The sequence below is a fragment of the Alligator sinensis genome, unplaced genomic scaffold (assembly GCF_000455745.1).
Source record: "Alligator sinensis unplaced genomic scaffold, ASM45574v1 scaffold588_1, whole genome shotgun sequence".
In the NCBI taxonomy this organism is placed as follows: Eukaryota; Metazoa; Chordata; order Crocodylia; family Alligatoridae; genus Alligator; species Alligator sinensis.
The window spans coordinates 777,450-794,944 of record NW_005842244.1 but is presented as its reverse complement, the minus strand read 5'-3'; the positions used below and the strand labels follow the sequence as shown (position 1 = coordinate 794,944).

The following is a 17,495-nucleotide window of genomic DNA, read 5'->3' as shown; positions in this document are numbered from 1 at the left end:
TGCTGAATTGCAGTGACAGTGAATCCAGCATTCTTTTAAACACCTTTGAAAATCACTACTGTCTCACTTCCTTTTGGGAATGGACTTTGGTGGCCAACTGCAGAACGCTGACTTCTTGAATGTGGCTTTCGCAGTGTCTCAGCGATGCTGACTATTAGAAGAGCATGTAAGTACATAATGATAGCACTGAGCATACACTCACTTGGCAGAGTGAAAAGCCACGTGACTCAAGGTGGAAAGCACCATTGGGAGCCATGCTCTCCATTGGTGGAACCTGTCCCTCAGCATGCCAGCAGCAGAATTACAGGCTGCTGAAGTTCAATATCATTTTGCAAAATTGGTTTTAAGTGGAGAAGACCAATTTGGCAAATTGCTAATAACAGGCTTTTGGCCTGTAGATGAGCAAAGTTTTTTGTGAACCCAATCCTGTTTTCACTGAAACTCAGCTGGAGTTTTGCCTTCAGTCAGAACAGACACAGGTCCCAAATTGGTTTCCATAGGCCTGACTTGGGGGTTAGGTGTCACTGATATTTACTACCACGTCAAGTAGGTGAACATTAACTGCACCTTCAAAATATAATAAAAAAGAGCTCACTCAGCATAGAAATGCACGAGAGAGAAATACTCAAGGAGACTAGATAGGCTGATCAAGCTCTTGTGGACACCAATGAGAGTAGGACTGGAGAAACATGGCTTGATTTTCAGTAATGCTGGGCACATCTACACATGCAATTCATGCACCTGAATTTACTGCAAATTTATTTCCATGCCTGGGTTGGGAGCAAATTGAGCCCGACAGGAGCAACCTAATTCAGGGCTGCTCCTGCCCTGCTCTGCCCCCTTGCAGCAGCAAGGGAGAGCTCCAGGTTCCCCTGGGTGCCAGCCTCGTGCTGGTAGGGGGCTCTGGGGGCAGCCCTGGGCTAGTAGGGAGCATGGGAATCGGGCCTGAGTTGTGCAGGGGTGGGAAGAGCTGTCCCAGCTCTGGTAGTAGCTCCCAACTGCACAAAGCTCTGGACTAAACCATAAGCTCTCCCCCTGCCCTCCCTCCCCCCGGCCCCTGCCAGCTTGGGGCTTTGCCAGACAGCAGTTGTGGCCCCCTGCTGCCTGGGCTGATCGGGAGTAATTTGCTCCCGGTCAGCGTCTACATGTGCATTTTGGCAAATTAATTTAAAGTGCCGTTTTCTACTACTTGTGTTTGTTGGTACTAGGCAAACAGCGCTTTAAATTAATCTAGTGTGCAGTAATTGCTGCATACATGTAGATGGTGATCTTTACTGAGGTTACATTTGTCTAGTGCGCAGCAAAGTGCATGTGTACATGTATCCAATGAGTGCTCACACTGCAGTCAAACAGAGCTTGGGCATCTGCACCACTGAAAGTCAGCCCCTATTCTGGGTTAGTTATTGGTCCCACATGTGGAACAAAGTGCTGAAAACCATCTGGAAATGTTCCTACCATGAGAGAGACTCTCCAGTACCAAAGGAAGGCAAATAGGCCTCATACTTACACCTCTTAAAATGCTCAGCAAAGGGCTATGTTTGAGGACTGGACATGGGGATGGATGAGGTTGACACTCTGGGCTCTGACTATCTAGGCTGCTATATTGAAAGTCTCTGGAAACAAACTGAGCACTAGCAGTCCAGGTTCTGGAATTGGACTTGGCCAATAAGTCAGCAGTCTTGAGAAAGAGAGAGCTTCAAAACTTACTGAAATCCTTGTATATATATTCTACAGGATAACTACTGAAAAGATAGTAAAAGAAGTTTAAAACAAAACCAAAAACAATGCCCTCCAAATAATAAGCACCTGTCCCTCTAATTACGGCCAGAGATCTTCTTGCATGGTCAAAAATGATCATTCAACCTATGTGTGAGACTCCTGTTTCCTATCAAATGGTGGCAACTTTTGCTTTTTTATTTAAATCATTGCAATGGGTTCTCATAAGCAAGATAAAAACAACTGTTAAAAAAACATGTGGAGATTATTTCATAATGAAATGCAGTTGATAAGTTTACACTAGAAATGTAAGTTCTCTTTAAAAACATAACCTTTAGGTGTGTGATGATATAATTCTGCTTTGATACTAAAAAGGGCATGGTAATGGAATCTGTGACTTTGGAGTGATATATTGCTGTTAAGTTAATGGGACTCCACATTCCCATTTCTAATATCAGTGTTTTTTCCCCCTTTCATTCTGTAGATGGTAAGCTGATACTACATAAACATTGTTAAAGCTATAGTTCCACGCTACAGTAATTCACTTAACTTTAAGATGATTTATGGTTCTGTCAATAGGGGAGGTTGAAAATCCAGAGCTCTGATGCTTAAACATGGGTTCCATATTTAAAGTAATAATGTGCTTTTTGTGTGCGTCTGAGGATAGAGAATTTAGCATAAAGCAGAGATAAAAATATTACAGTTCAGTGCGCCGTTCAAAGCATATAGTTTAACTTCTTGGATATATCAAAGAAAGCAAGGAAACTGAATATGTAATCAGTGAAGAGATGGGTAAAACACTTTGGTCCTGCAGATTTTATTTTTATGTTATTTTTTTTTGAGATGCATGAAATCCTGTTAGTATTTTTACCATCCCCTCCCCTTTTATTCAGCTCCCTTTGTCAGGATCAGTTTAAATCTAGGTCCACTGTGTTAATCACCCCCTATTCTTCTTTCTGGCACTCGCCCTCAAGGCATTTTGCCTCTTTAAGAGATTAAGAGACCAAGTCATCTTGTTGCTTTAACATGTCCTCACTGGAACAACATATTAACACAATTCCTCTGCAAAAGAGCCCTCTTTAGAAGTTTGCTGCAGGGATGACAAATTAACCCAGCATGGTGTCCCACACATCTATCTCAGTACAAATTATTAGTGTAATAGAGCTTTTAGTTATGCATTTATCTAGTAATTATTGAACGGTTATACAAAACGGAGCTGAGCAATCATGGCCCTTTATGAGGCAAGCTCAGTGGGTGGCCTTACAGTTAATTTAGGATAGTACTCCTCTAAGCAGTTCACTCACACACAAATTAGCTAAACAGCCTGCTCCTTTAAATATTTCCTATGTCACAGGGTAACTCTTTAAAATACAATAAAGGTAGGGTTTTAATTACACGGTCCCTGACTTTTGTTTAGCTGCAGTTTTAACCATTTGCAAACCCTCCTCTCTCTCTCTCTCTCTCACTGGGAGGGCAACAACCTACTTCATCAGATGCCAAGAATGGACCGACAAAGTTGGCTATTTCCTACAAAAGCTTATGCCCTTTAGTCTTTAAGGTGCCATTCTCCCCTGCCTTCTGTCTGACTTCAGACTAGCATGGCTAATTACTTCTTTTTAAGCTGCATTGGTCAGTGTTACATTATATCTAGGCCCTGCATAGCCTATATGACATCTGCCTGTTGTGGCACAACTGTTTGGCTTGCTGCCTTCAATGTCTTACATCAAAAGATCTAGTTTGGATATAGTCACCCTTTTTCATTTGCTGGTGTCCACTCTTAGGAAGGGTAGGAGGCAGTCCTGTCTGGAATGTGTCTTTTCAAAATCTTCTTTTTTGGTTGCACATCATTAAAGCGGGCTTCCAGATGTTCACAAACTGATTCACTGTGGCCATGTTTACATGTGCGTTAATGTGCCATAGGTATTGCGCATTAAGTTTAGTGCCTATAATAAAAGGCACATGCCTTTTAGTGGCTCTAATGTACAGTAGACTAATTCTACTTTGCAGTAGTACAATAGTACGGCTTTTGCCACGATGTGCTAATGAGCAGCAAAATTAGTCTTGTGTAGATGCAACCCTGTGTGTTGTAGTGTAGTGGGCCACCAACAGAAAGGGTTTTGAAGCCCACTTCCAAGTCTCGGCAGAAACGCTGTGTTACGTGAGTGGAACAACATTAAGACAGTCACTCCCCTAGCTGTCTTTTTCCTGCCCTTCTCTCCTCTGCCTGCATACCCATTTCTTCAGGTTCCTCACTATCTGCCATGTGTCTTGTTCTTTGCACATATGTCTCCCCTTCATTTCTGAACACTGGTTTTCTTCCTCCCTTTCTTTGTTTCTTTCCTTTTCTTGGTTGCAAGAAATTATAAGTCATACTGTGTGATGTACAGAGGTGAGGTACACATGGGCTGCTATATAATCTAAGATCACTTTATCATGGTTGGTTTAACTTTGGTGACTTTATACATGGACCTGGCAGGGAAGTGTAAATAGCAACATACTGGACATATCTACACATGCATTAAGACACTTTTGCACATTCAATTTAGTACTTCTGGGCATTTTACACATGCTCTAGGAGTGTGTGTGTGGGGGGGGGCACTTTAATTAAAGCAGCTCCGAGTACCACTGTAATTAAAGCGCCAGAAGCATTTTGTGTATCAGCGTCCCTGTGTTTCAAGATGGCAGCACAGGCGTTTTATCTAAAGCTCATCAAATGAGTTTTAGTTAAAATGCCCCCGCCGCCGTTTCGAAGCGCACAGGCACTAATACATGAGACACATGGGCTAGCTGGAGCACAGTAATTACTATGCTCCAGCAGACACAATTAATCAAGTCTGCAAATTGATTAATCGAGTCTGCTTTGATACACTGTAATTACAGTGTCGGAGCAGCCTCCTGGTTCATGTATAGGCACTCTGTAATGTGATGTACTAAACAAATGTGCATTAGGCTGCCTTAATGCACACTAACGAATGCACACGGTTTTAAAACGGGGCTTAACACACAACAGCCTATTTATTGCACAATAGCCTGTTTAATGTGCATTAGTATAATTGCATGTTTTTTTACCTGATGCTTTAATGCACAGTAAAATAGGCTACTGTACATTAAAGCGAACGTGTAGATTCACCCACTGAAGCCCAGATATTGCTGGCACCCATAGTATTCTTGTCTGTTGAAGATAATGAATAAGGATGCTAGCAACATGCAATGGCTTTGCAATGTGTTAGCACTATAAGACAAGATGATGACAACCAAACAGCCTCACCCTTGCGTAATATTAATTTATTGTCTAAAAACTCTTATCTGCCTGAATTTTCAAAGCTCTGAAATGGAATTTAAGTTGATGGTCATGTTAAAATTAAGCCTACAAATGATGCCACCAGATGCTTTAGTCTGAGCCTTAGCTACACTGGTCTGGAGAAGATATCAGTGTATTCAAAGAGTCATCTCCAGAAAACCTGCCCTAAACATATATGGATGCATGAAGCACTTTGGTTACTTAGCACCAAGCGATCTTGGTAATCTTGCCACCATCTGCTGGAACTAATCAGTTATAAGCATCCTTGGGCCAGCACTTATCTGGTCTTCTGGTTAACTGGCTGCAGAACCTCTCAGCTGGCCATGGCATAGCTAAGTTGAACGTGGGCAACAGCACTGACAGAGATGAAGACACTGTAAACAGACTTCAGTAACATAGTACAGCTGTTTGCTGCATCCCTCATCATGGGAACAGAGGTTCTCCAGCTGTTTAGTCCTGTGGTACACCTCCGAACAGAGAGATCCCGTAACGGATCTGCTCCTCCACTCTGCTGTTTGTTCGCAGAAGGCTTCATTCTGCAGACTGTTGGGAAAGGCTTTCTTGGTGTTTGCTTGTCTGCAGACTAAGAAGTACGCTCTAGGAGGGGTCCAAAGAATGGCTGGAAGCCTGGGAATGGTGCAAGAATATGTTGAAGAACTTAAAAGCAATGGGCTGCTAAGTGGCATATAACTAAAATACTCCACAGCCTCTTCTTTGTAACCTACTTTGTTCACTGCGCAAGTAAAATTTATTCACGTTAATGTGAAATGTTTGCACACACACACATCAAAAGGAGAATAGATCCCTGCACGATTGTTTGGTTGGCTCAGAGGTTTATTTTAGCTGTGACCTACTTACATATTAGTCCTTTCTCCCAGATTCTTCTCAGCAGAATGGGGAGTACTCATTGCACCATACTCTTCCCACAACACATTTAAAATATTGCATGCGGCTGACCATAATGTAATGTGAAAGCTGAGATTCCCATCATGCAAGGTAAATATGCAGTGTGCAATGTATTTACTATCTTTTACTATCTTGCTGCAAAGTTGTAACTTCCAACAGAGAGTCGTACATGAGCACTGCCTGGGAAATATGATTTCATTTCATATAGGGATGGTATTGTTCCTTATGTTTCTCCTGTTTATGCCGGTAAAGCTTCCTTTCTCTCTATTGTACATTTGGGGAATGAGGTGTATTTGCAGAGGAATAAAGCTTAGCACAAGACCCTTAATGGATGTTATTCTTAAGAGGGTTAGGAGAAAATTTAGAGATTTAGAGTGGGATTCTTCTTGAAAAGACTGCCAAACTGTTTGTGAACAAAGTGGAATGAAACTTGTCTGGATGACGTTGAAAAAAAATCAGTTTTTTGCGTAATGCGTTAGGAACTATGAAAGTTTTCTATAGTAGTGATTCTCAATCAGCATGCCAGGGCACTATGAGATCCTTTGCAGAGTGCCAGGAGGTGGGAGAGGATAAGCCAGGTATGAGGAAATAAGCAGATAAATGCAGGCACAAGCTCATCCCTGCCAGTCTATTGATCTGCCCCCCACTGCCTGAACCCACTGCAAAAAGGTAAGCACTGTAATAAATAGGTTAGTTTTTGAAATAGGGTGCCGCTCAATTCACAAAAGTGATGGAAGGCTGCCTTGAGTCTAGAAAAGGTTGAAAACCATTGTTCGACAGAGTTAGTATAAGGGTTTATTCCCCCATTTAAGAATAACAGGAAGGAAAATCATTATAATTTTCTCTTTCAAATTCTCTGTATCCTTGTAGACAGCCTCCTCACATAACGGACAGGATGTCCCTACTTACTGTACAACAAATGTCACAAAAGAGATTCTAGATTAAATTTAAACAAGGTTTGCAAAGCAACAGATTTGAGCTTAAACCACATAACATGAAAAATGCACAAGGTGTAAATAAGGGCATGTTAGGGTGTTTAATGAACTGGATTATTTTAAATAAAATAATATGGGTATAAGATAAAATGTAACTACATACTGAATGGGATTTGGTAACCAGCAAATAAAACAGGTGTAAAGGGCAGAAGATTTTTTACAAAGTAGGGGTAGAGTTGACTGATTTGCAGCTGAATAAACTGTAATTTTCATATCATGCCTGTTATTATAACCAATTATCAAGGTTTTTTAAAGGTATTGTATGCTTGCCTGGTAGCGTAGGCCCAGATCCTCAAACACATTTAAGTGTCTAATTAAGAGTTCAGGTAGTGAATACCTTTTGAGGATCTTGACCCTAGTCTTTGCAGGGGAAAAAAGATCATTTTTATAAAAGCCAAGAGCAAAAAGCCTTACACAAGTGATACATCCAGTGTGTTTTAAATTCCTTAAACTTCAAAGAAACACTAAGCCTGATTTCAACCTTTTTCAGTTTTAGGTTGGTAAAATCCCACTGATTTATGCTTCATCAACTGATACTATGTAGACAATGGGATACTCCTGGTTTGGACGAATATAAACAAGACCATAGGAAGTCTAAAAAGGACACTTTATAAAGAAAATGTGGACCTTCTTTCATCCAGGTCTGAGTTTCCCCATCTCACCAACTGACATAGCCAACAATTATCTACTCTAAAAGAAGCAAAATCCAAGAGCAGTGATTATTCATCCACATTTTTATATCTTCAAAAAGATTAGCCAAAAGATCCACTCATTTCTGTACACTATTAAACACACATACGCACTCCTTTTCTAATATGAATTCTGTCTCATATTTATTTTTCTAGGTTAATGTAGAGATATCTTTGTAAGCACATGGAGACCCAGAGAATATCTGTTCTTTTTGAAAAAAATCAATCAGTAAATTTTGTGAAGAAAACCAGCCAAACTGTTGTAGAAACCAAGCTGCAACATCAAAGGAGTCGACTAACAAGGGTAGTTCTTCAGCACACTAGTTCCAATAATATGAATATAAAATGACACATGAGGAAGAAACAGGACTGTGAAAAGATAAATGTGATTTAGATGCTGAATGAAGATTCCCTATATCAAGCACAGAAACAAAACCTCCAATCTATCTCAACACGGATAGTAAGAACACGCAGTAAGTACCACATCCTGTGATTTTCTTATAAAGACGACTCTGGACATGTTGAACTATCATCAGATGTTTGAACAAATAAAGTAACAAAGCCAAGCATGATTCTTAAGAACTACAACCTATCAAACTATAAGCCTATTAACTTTGAACAAGAAAAACCTTTTCTCAAGTGTACCATGTTTCGATGGATACAGTCAATGGAAAATCGTTCTGGTGGCTACGGACAACAGAAAATCATTCTGATACAGGGTGCTGAGGCTAAAGTTTAAGCTGATTGGGGCTCTTGGGTAAGGCCTCACCTCTGGGTCCTGTAATGACAGGTCGATGATGCTGTGTGAATGCCGTTCCAAGGGAGGAGGTCTGCGAAGGCGAGGGACTGCTGAAACCAGACTTCTCTGACTTCTTTAATGTGATTGGAGATGTCATTCCTGGCAAGAATGATTGATAAGTGCAATTTAATAATGCTAGGTCATGGAACGACAGCCTATGCATTGTGAAAGTGGGTGCAGAAGCAGCTAGATAAACTTAAAGGACAAAATAAAATTGAATACAACAGCAAGTTGAAGGCTCACTTATATTTATGATTGTTTTGGGAGAAGAGGTGGCCATGGTTTGCTCTATACAATAAGTACTAAAACGCAGCCAGATTTTTCTTTTAAATCTTTAGTATGGTTAAGATGCAGCTCATTATTATCAAAACTGAAGTTTACTTTATTTGTAAGGGCTGGATCACGTGGACTTTACTAGATTATTGCAGACTGAAATATTAAATGAACTAAACAACCAATGACAGAGAATGAAGAAGCTGGAATCCAAACTCTAAATTTCTTTACCCTCTGCCAGCTTAGTCTGGACTCTGATAGTTCAGACTAAACTGGCAGAGTTTTTAAAAATAATTTATTCATGGGGTTACCTTTTGCTTTTTAAGAAATGTGAACGTAGATGTCTTTATATTAAAAGCCACATATACAACCTTTTAGGGCAGTTATTCTACCCAGGGAATCTATCAAAAACTTGCAATGGAAAACAGAATGACAACTGCAGCGTTAATATGATTACTTTGAGATATTTTTCTAGCTGAACTTCTTCTGTTGACATGATATGAAGAGAATGGATCAACCCTGTGTTCCACTCAGTTCTGACATGAATTTAGAAAAATTGGTAGGATGGATGTTTTGCAATCCTTTACATGCTGTCTATGCTAGAATAGAGAATGTGCAGTATATACACAGATTGTTCATATTATGTATATAACAATATCTGTATCTCTACAAAATTGATATGCACACATTCTGATTATTTATCATGCATATATATACTTAATTTTCAGCATATCTATCTATGGACAGATATGCAGAAACTATAAAGCAAAATTGATGAGATAACTTGAAACAATAAAAATGCAGAAATGCTTATAAATAGAACTTCCAATAGCAAGTCACTTTGGACTCTTTTCCGATCCTTTATATTTAATACCATAAATTTATGGAAAATGGAAGAGAATGTTTTATGTATATCCCATAAGATCAAGATAAGTTGCCATTGGAACTTTAACTTTTACATTCCTTCATTTTTTAATTAGTTTAAGACTGTAAGATTGTACTGACTTAGAGTCTGAATTTAATTAATTTATTTTTTAAAGTAAATAGAAAAAATGTGTGTGCTTAATAGCATCAGCTTTATAGTCCCCGAGACATCAATTTACAACCCTCAGCTGTCTGTTTGCACATTGCACAATCGGGGTCTAAATGTTTCCAATTAAGTATTGCTGTTCACATCTCAATAAGTTAAATAAAGTTGGGCAATAGGTAAAATCCTAATTTTCCAGCTATGACTGTCTTTTAAGATTTCACGTTGTGGCAAGGGAAGGCATTTTCTCTTTGTGGCAAGAAAACATTAGAAACTAAAAATAAAATTTTTTTAGAAATTTAAAAAAATAAAAGTTCAGCATTGATAGGCTATTGCAACAAAGTTACAGGATCAGGAATTGCCTCCTGGTGGTTTTTTCTACTGATGAAAATAGTGCGGGTTCAGTTGAGGCAAAGGAGAGAGAGAGAGAGGTAGAATGAAGTCTGATGTGTTTGAATGAAATATTTGCAATCTTTTTAATGCAAACTCTGCTAATGCACCTCATCCTATGGTTAGCTGCCCAGGAGAACGTGCACTTCGATGTCACAAATAGGATGGAATTTATTTAGCTCTGCCCAAAATTTTAACAGTTGTTATGTGGACATATGTTATCAACACTAAGAATTATAAGTGTTTTCTTACAGTCAGTAGACATTCTTCCTCAATAAAGACAATGCCCATTACAAGAGACAATGTCAAGTGTTTCTGTTGTATCCTTGTGTAGGACAGGTACACACTATCTAAATATGGGTGTGCACTGAATATACAATGGGCCATACTGCCCTCAGTGCTGTAGTAAATGTGTTATTTTGTGTGTGATAGCTTTTACTGGACCAACTGTATAATTAAAGGAGATGGTCAAACTTTAAGGAACAAGTGTCCTTCCCAGTGCTGGCACAGCCATGCATGAGGAGGAGCACCCCCCCAACACAGACACGCAAAGGCTAGTGTCTATCACAGTATTTATACTAAGGCATACACAGCGACTACTTTCTTTGTGATCATAAGCTCCCTTGTATGGGGAGAACGTGTGCCACTCTTCCATACAGTCTCTATTGCTTCTTGAGTGGTATGACAAAGCCTTTAAGCCAGCCAATAAAATATTCTTCTTTTCTTGCACTAAAATTGATTTAGTTGATGTCACCAATTTTTCTATGTACAGAAAATCTCTTTTGAGCTATATATATCCACTTTCAACCAAATGCCAATTTGAGCAATGGAGTTTTCAACTGGTAATGAAAATGCCAAATGATCTTGCACAATGATAGTGCTGAGTGGTGTCATCACCGCGGGGGCGGGGGGTCCTTTTTATAAGGTCAACATTGCTATTATAACGTGTAACTGGAATTTCTAATGTACACTTAGCCATGAAAGAACCAATAGGTAGGCAGAGAAATGTTTACGTAGGAGTTGTTGTTTTTATTCTTGCCATTGGATGCTGTTTTTGAAACAATATAGTTTCTAATTTTTTAACTCATTACATTTTCCCCCCTGAATTATTTATTTATTACAAGTGATTACACCTACTTGATCGCAAGAAAAAAATGGCTGCTTCCTAGTTCAGAAGAACATTCAAAGAAGATTTTAATTACTTAATATTGACCACAAGCAGCACAGGAGATGAGCTGCCAACTCATTTTCAAAGCATGTTTTGTCCTTTAAGAGGGGAGGGGAATGGCAAAAGTTAGGCAGTGCAAAGCAATTAGCATCATTCACATTTTATGGTGCGCCAGCATGGTGCTCTTACAGCAAAATTCAGACATTCTTTGCTTGGGTTAATAAAAGAAGAAATACAGTCCACATGCAAGAAAGAGGTTTCCAAGAACAAGCCAAAATATGTCCCATTCTTCTAAATTTATCACAGCCATGTCACATCATCCTTGAGACTGCCAGGAATGTCAGTTGTTTTTTCTGGGTTTTTTTAATTAAAAAAACCCTCTCATTTAGCACCATGATATGTTTGGTTAATATGCCTGATAGATCCTGTGTATGTTTTAGTCCATCCATTTGATACATTTCTCTTCTATTTTTTCACTAAGTTTTTTTTCTTTTAATTGCTGGTCTTTCTCTTGACGCTGCATTCAGGAACTGAAAGTAAAACCACAGAGGCCTCCAGCTGAATCATCCAGAAAAAACGTGGGGCTAGATGCTACAGCTCTTACTCATGCGAGAAGCTTTTCTGATTTAATCTGGAGTTGCATGATGCCAGCACCTCTAAAATCAGGCCACTTTGTTAAACAGTACTTTGCTCCCTCGTGGGGGTTTTGTGGAGATAAATATTAGTGTGGCAGGACCTAGGTTGGCTGGGTGACTAAATAGAATTTAGATGTCCAAGGTTTGGCATGCAAGTTTAAAAATCCTGGCTTGTTTTAGAGATCTTACATTGTATACCTGATAACATGGTGGTTTTTAAAAACAGAAGGACTAGATTTCAATAGCCCTGGACAAAAAGTAACACGTAAGCTGCACTGTTCCCTGTGACGTTGGCACAAAGGCATTCCAGAGTCACAACTCTTGCCTGATTTCACCCTGCTACACGAGAGTAGCAAAGTGACGTGTCCTTCGAACTAGTTAGCTGCATGGGCCAGTCAATCAGATGGCATCAAGTTTTCCCCCTTTCTTGGCTTCTTCTTGCTGATCTGCTCTGAGGAAAGAGTAGCCCAGCCCTAGCTGGCCCCGAGGTCTGGGTAAACGCTGTGGGGTCTAAGGGTGATTTTACTCTGGTTTGCGTAGATATGTAGTCTGAATCACAGTCCAGCCCTTCATTTCTTTCTTGGAGTCACAAATGAGGTCTGATCCTCTGCTGATTGATGTGAATCTAACTGTAAGGATAGTCAGGTCTATTATACTTTCATTTTATGACAGTTTTGACTACAGAATAAATGTAAAAGCTCAGTGCTATATAAAAGGAAAATAAAGTGATTGTAGAGCAGGTGGTAATCTACACTGATATATTACTTTAATTTATTGTACTGAGATTCTTACAATTATGTAGAAAAGGCCAAACATATTAGGCCATAGCCTGCTCACCTTATTAAAGCAAGTCAGAGTATGTGAGAGTTCATTTGGATCAAGATCAGGCCCACAATGGTGCTAAATGGAACAAGATGTGCTTATTTTTCCCAAAAGGGAGTATTAATTTGTCACTGGTGTTCAGTTAAAAAGAGGTTTCATTGCAGTATGCAATAAACAGAAAATTCAAGATAGCAGTAATCTTGAAACTATTGGCTGTGGTTGTTTCTCTCGAAAACTTTGTGCCAATTTTCAAAATGAAAGCTTTCTGAATTTTCATTAATTTGGCATCTTCCTCCACACACAGCTATTTTGTTCATTCCAGATCATGCATCACACCCTTCCGCTCAATGCACAAATGCAAGCGCAAATGGAATCCTCGTCCTTGAGTGCCTCTGGTTACTGGAGCCATTTGTACTGATGGTGAAGTCCCGCAGTAAGACCTTCCAAAACTCTGCACTTCGCAAACCTCCAACCCATATTTAATCAATGAATGTACAGGAATATATTGCGTTCATCATCTTCTACGGGTCACTGAAGCACTATGATATTTTCAAATCCCATACCCCCTATTATTTGTCAGTACAAGTAGTACGTGACAAAACGAGTCTTCTTGAGTATATCCCCAGTCTTATCATTTCCATGTATGTGACTCACACATATGAAACGAATTAGAGAACAACATCCAAGAATTCAGTGGACAAAGACTCTTCACAAGACAAACATATTAGCTTTCTTTCCATACACACTATGGGATCATTCTCCTTTCGCTTGCACCAGTGTAAATCAGGAATAAACACAACAAAGTAGATGCAATTACACTGGTATTAGAGGAGAGTAATGCCCTCTGTCCCTAGACATCTAGGTATAATGTAAGAGCCATCCTCTTTCACTTTACTATAGCCAGTACCGATCTAACAGTTTGCCACCACAAGAACTTACAATCTACATTGTAATGCACGGCTTGGATTCAATTCAGTCATGTTTGTTAGCTATTTCCATCTCAAAGGTATTAACTGAGTAGACAGCTACTAAAATACTCCCATTAGTTCTCTGGTATTGGAATCTAAACATGAATTCCAAAAGATATATAGGAATACAGTGAAGACCTGTAAGGCCATTGTGAATCTATGAAAAAGAATAAGGAAAGAGCAAAACTTAACAGAGAGCCCTTAACCTGACCACAACAAAACATGTCATTCAGAAAGGCAAGTTCAAGGAAAGCCTATTAGTGTCTGGTATTGGAGGAGTCATTCAGGCACTGATCGGTCTACTGTGAAAATAACCTTGAGAATACCGCTGAGGGCAGTTACTCTTCTACAGAGGTTCTCCTCGTGTATGCTACAGTAGGAAACCTTTAATTCATCCTACTAAGTTTCCTGAAACTTTGATGGCTGTGGTAATGCCAGTCATAGTAAATCTGTTATACTTACTGCTAAGCAAACTTTATCAGTCATCACCTGACACTTGATCACATTAAGTGCCATCTGTCAGTTTATGGTCATCAAAACTCCAGTATACACATTGTACAAGGTGAATGGGAGTTCACTGCTTTTCCAACAAATATATTTTGGCTTCACCTTTTCTGCTGGTTTGGGATGCATCCTCTCTTGACCACATAAATTAAGCAGCGACTCTCAATCACTGCTTAATTACCTACGACTAAGTGTCCCGTTTCTCATAACAAAATCAAGTTTAATGAACAACAATTCGACAGACATAAAATGCAAGACCCCTATTATGTCACATATCAGTTTAAACTACTGTGAATGCTAATAAGTTACATGAAGTATCGATATCCTCCGAATGCAAACTTAGATAAATAATAAAGAAAAACCAACTAATCTGCTGGCGTCAATCAGCATATCAGAGTGGCTCTCAAATATTTGACAGGACATAACAATGGAGGTAACATAACTCCTTGAATAGATGTAACAAGTTAAATATTCCAAAAAAGCAGTGTGAACTGTGTAAAAGTCAATGTTCCAAAGGAGTTAATAGAATTACTTTGATAAAAATTAAGACTGGGCTTTTAAAGAAAACTAAGGAAGTGATGAACTGAAGCCCCATTAAAGTTTAGGGGAATTTCAGGACCAAATTTCCTTTGATATTTTAGCCAAAGACGATAATTCAACTGGGAACCAGGTTCTGGTTCTGTTAAGGGTAATGAAGATCAATATTTCATTATTGTCATTTTATATCCAGAGAGGATTTGACCCTGATAATTTTGCATTTAACTTACACATTTTTTCATAAGTGTTTAAACAAAAGTCCTTATTAAACTATGTCTCAAAGTCTTCGGGGCAACAAGACTCGGAGAGTGAATCACAGGATCCTATTTTTTGTATGTACATATGTACAATGCCATGTAAATTGATTAATATCTCTTATGTAAAGCTACATTGCAGGTATGGTATCAAAGCAATCAGTTATGTCACAAATAAGCTGTACTTAGCATACTGCCAATTACTTTATAACAGTATTTAATGAGAATTTTATATATAAGAATTATTATGTTGAATGCATAGCAAGACAGAGTAAAATATTTCGATTTAATGCATGATTGAACGTTAGCTTCAATATCATTTCCTATTGTACAGAGAAATATATAAGGATAAAAAATGTCTTTTAAAGGTAGCTTTAAACATCTAGTCATTTGAAATTCATGATAAAGTGTGTTCCATTGCAAATGTTATTTGAGAGGGTTTTTTTCAGTATATTTGGCAGATTAGATACAGCAGCAGGACAAACTGAAGTCATCCATAGAAGAATATACCTTTATGTGGGTGCTTTGGGGATGGAACATCCATGGCTGTAAGGCAAAAAAAAATGCCATCGTAAATTCAGATGGCATTTACAAAGCCCTCTAAAAAGTCTTTGCATATGATTATAGCTGAGGTATGATATTTTTGTAAGCAAAAGACCAAGAATAGATTTATGTTTCAGCTATATCTTCCCAAGATGCGTATGGATGCTAAATTGCAAGTGATACTAAAAGGTGTTTTAGTAACTTGAAGGGATGGATTCAGATATTCTGTTCTGTATTTTCACAGAAATCATTTGCTGTATACTTGTTGGCCATAATAGATCAAAACCATCGATAGCCATCCACACTATATGTTACAATGATGGCAACTAGCCTCAAAAACTATGAGATGGATATGCAGATTATTCAGACCTGTGGCCTTAGTTACTGCATACTGTTTTAAATTGACTTTTATGATGATGAGAGTAAGCTCAACACTACCATTGGTTCTGAAGACTTCAGTTCTTTATACAACCATTTAACTTATGTTTTAATTAATAAAAAGGCTGTATTTAGGATTAAAAATAAATCATAGCTATTTGAAAAGAAGCTTATTAACACTAGGATGTGTCAAGTCATATGATTACTGCATAATTTGGGGGGGGGAAGGAACAATGTGTACATATTCTCAAGCAAAATGGAGAAGCAATCTGAACATGTGTAGTATATCAAATTGTGAAATAGATTTAGGTCAGGTACAGACATCACACTTCTTCCAGTATAAGTGGTCAGAAACCAGTCTATACCTGTGACAGAACAGAAGTTCAGCACAAAAAACCAGTCTGTACCCATAACAGAACAGAAGTTCGGCGCACACAGACTGGTTTAAAAATGGTGGGAAGATTTCCACCCTTCCCCCCACCAAAGGGCAAATGTGTTTTCTGTTCACCACCAATCTAGACTACACTGCTTACAGGAAACCACATAACTTAGATTGATTTTTTTCCTCAGGCTTTTTGAATGTCTGTAGCTAGCCTTACAGTCAGACAAGTCAAGAGTGCACCTGGAGAACTTGTTATGTACTGATGATCATCGGTATTTGGTACTTCCAATACGTGAATATATAAGCTACATGAAGAAGAACGTGTTGCTGACGTACAGCTGGTATATTCTTTTATCTGAGAACCTCAGTGGCCTCATGATGGAATGGCAATTCAGTTGTGACACTACCATCAAGGAAGGATCCCCAAGAAGACTTATCATCTATAATGAGAGAAAATAATAAGATGCATCCTAAAAGTCCCTATCTCTTAGTTACAGAAGAGCACGATAGGTTAAATCAATCAAATTTGTCTCTGTTGCCAAACACTTCAGTACTCAAGAAGGGAGACAGATCTCCCTGGAAAAAAAAAGAGTTCCCACCGGAGAAGAAGTAGGAATGTTGTATTTTTTTTTGGAGGAGCTGAACATTGAAAGTATACTGGAGCGTAAGGAAACCCCAGGTTCATGTGAAATAGCAGAGATTCTGAAAGAGGAGGGAGATTTTGACAGTGGGTAGGTGCATCTCTGTATCACTAAAGAACTGGGCATATGTCAAACACACACGGTGGCAGCGTGCAAAGACAGCGTGGAACATCTATGAGTGATTGTTTGAATTTAGCGGAAGACAGAATCACCCCCTGACAACAATGGGAATTTTTTCTCTTTCACTCTATGATGAAGTCCAGAACCAGATAGCGGGAGCAAAAAGCACACCCACCACTTTTTCCTTCAAAGCTACAGATGATTCCTGAAAGCTTCAAAAAAGAAGGGAAAGAAACACCTTTATAATCCATTGTAGTCCTAAAGATACTAGAGGGTGTCTTGCCCTGAAGTCACTCAGAATTTCGTCCACGATGCAGTGGAAGGTATGTATGGCTTTCTAATGAGAAAAACTTGGGCAAAGCTGTGAAACCATCAAAATACTGTCAGCTGGGTAAGCTTCCATATTGCAAGCTCTATCAAGATGTAATCCAGAAGGATGCATGGGAA

General features: G+C 38.9%; 1 protein-coding gene across 8 annotated transcripts in view; it reads right to left on the bottom strand.

Annotated features, from left to right (window-relative positions):
* Positions 1–17,495, bottom strand: part of NFIA (nuclear factor I A) — a 429,137-nt gene that overhangs the window by 44,688 nt on the left and 366,954 nt on the right. For 2 of the 8 annotated variants that reach the window (XM_025208672.1, XM_006027453.3), the window contains exon 7: positions 8,377–8,505. The exons of the other annotated variants lie outside the window; for them this stretch is intronic. In XM_025208672.1, the coding sequence (XP_025064457.1) occupies positions 8,377–8,505 (129 nt within the window). The remainder of the gene's footprint in view (positions 1–8,376; positions 8,506–17,495) is intronic. 8 annotated transcript variants of the gene reach the window in all.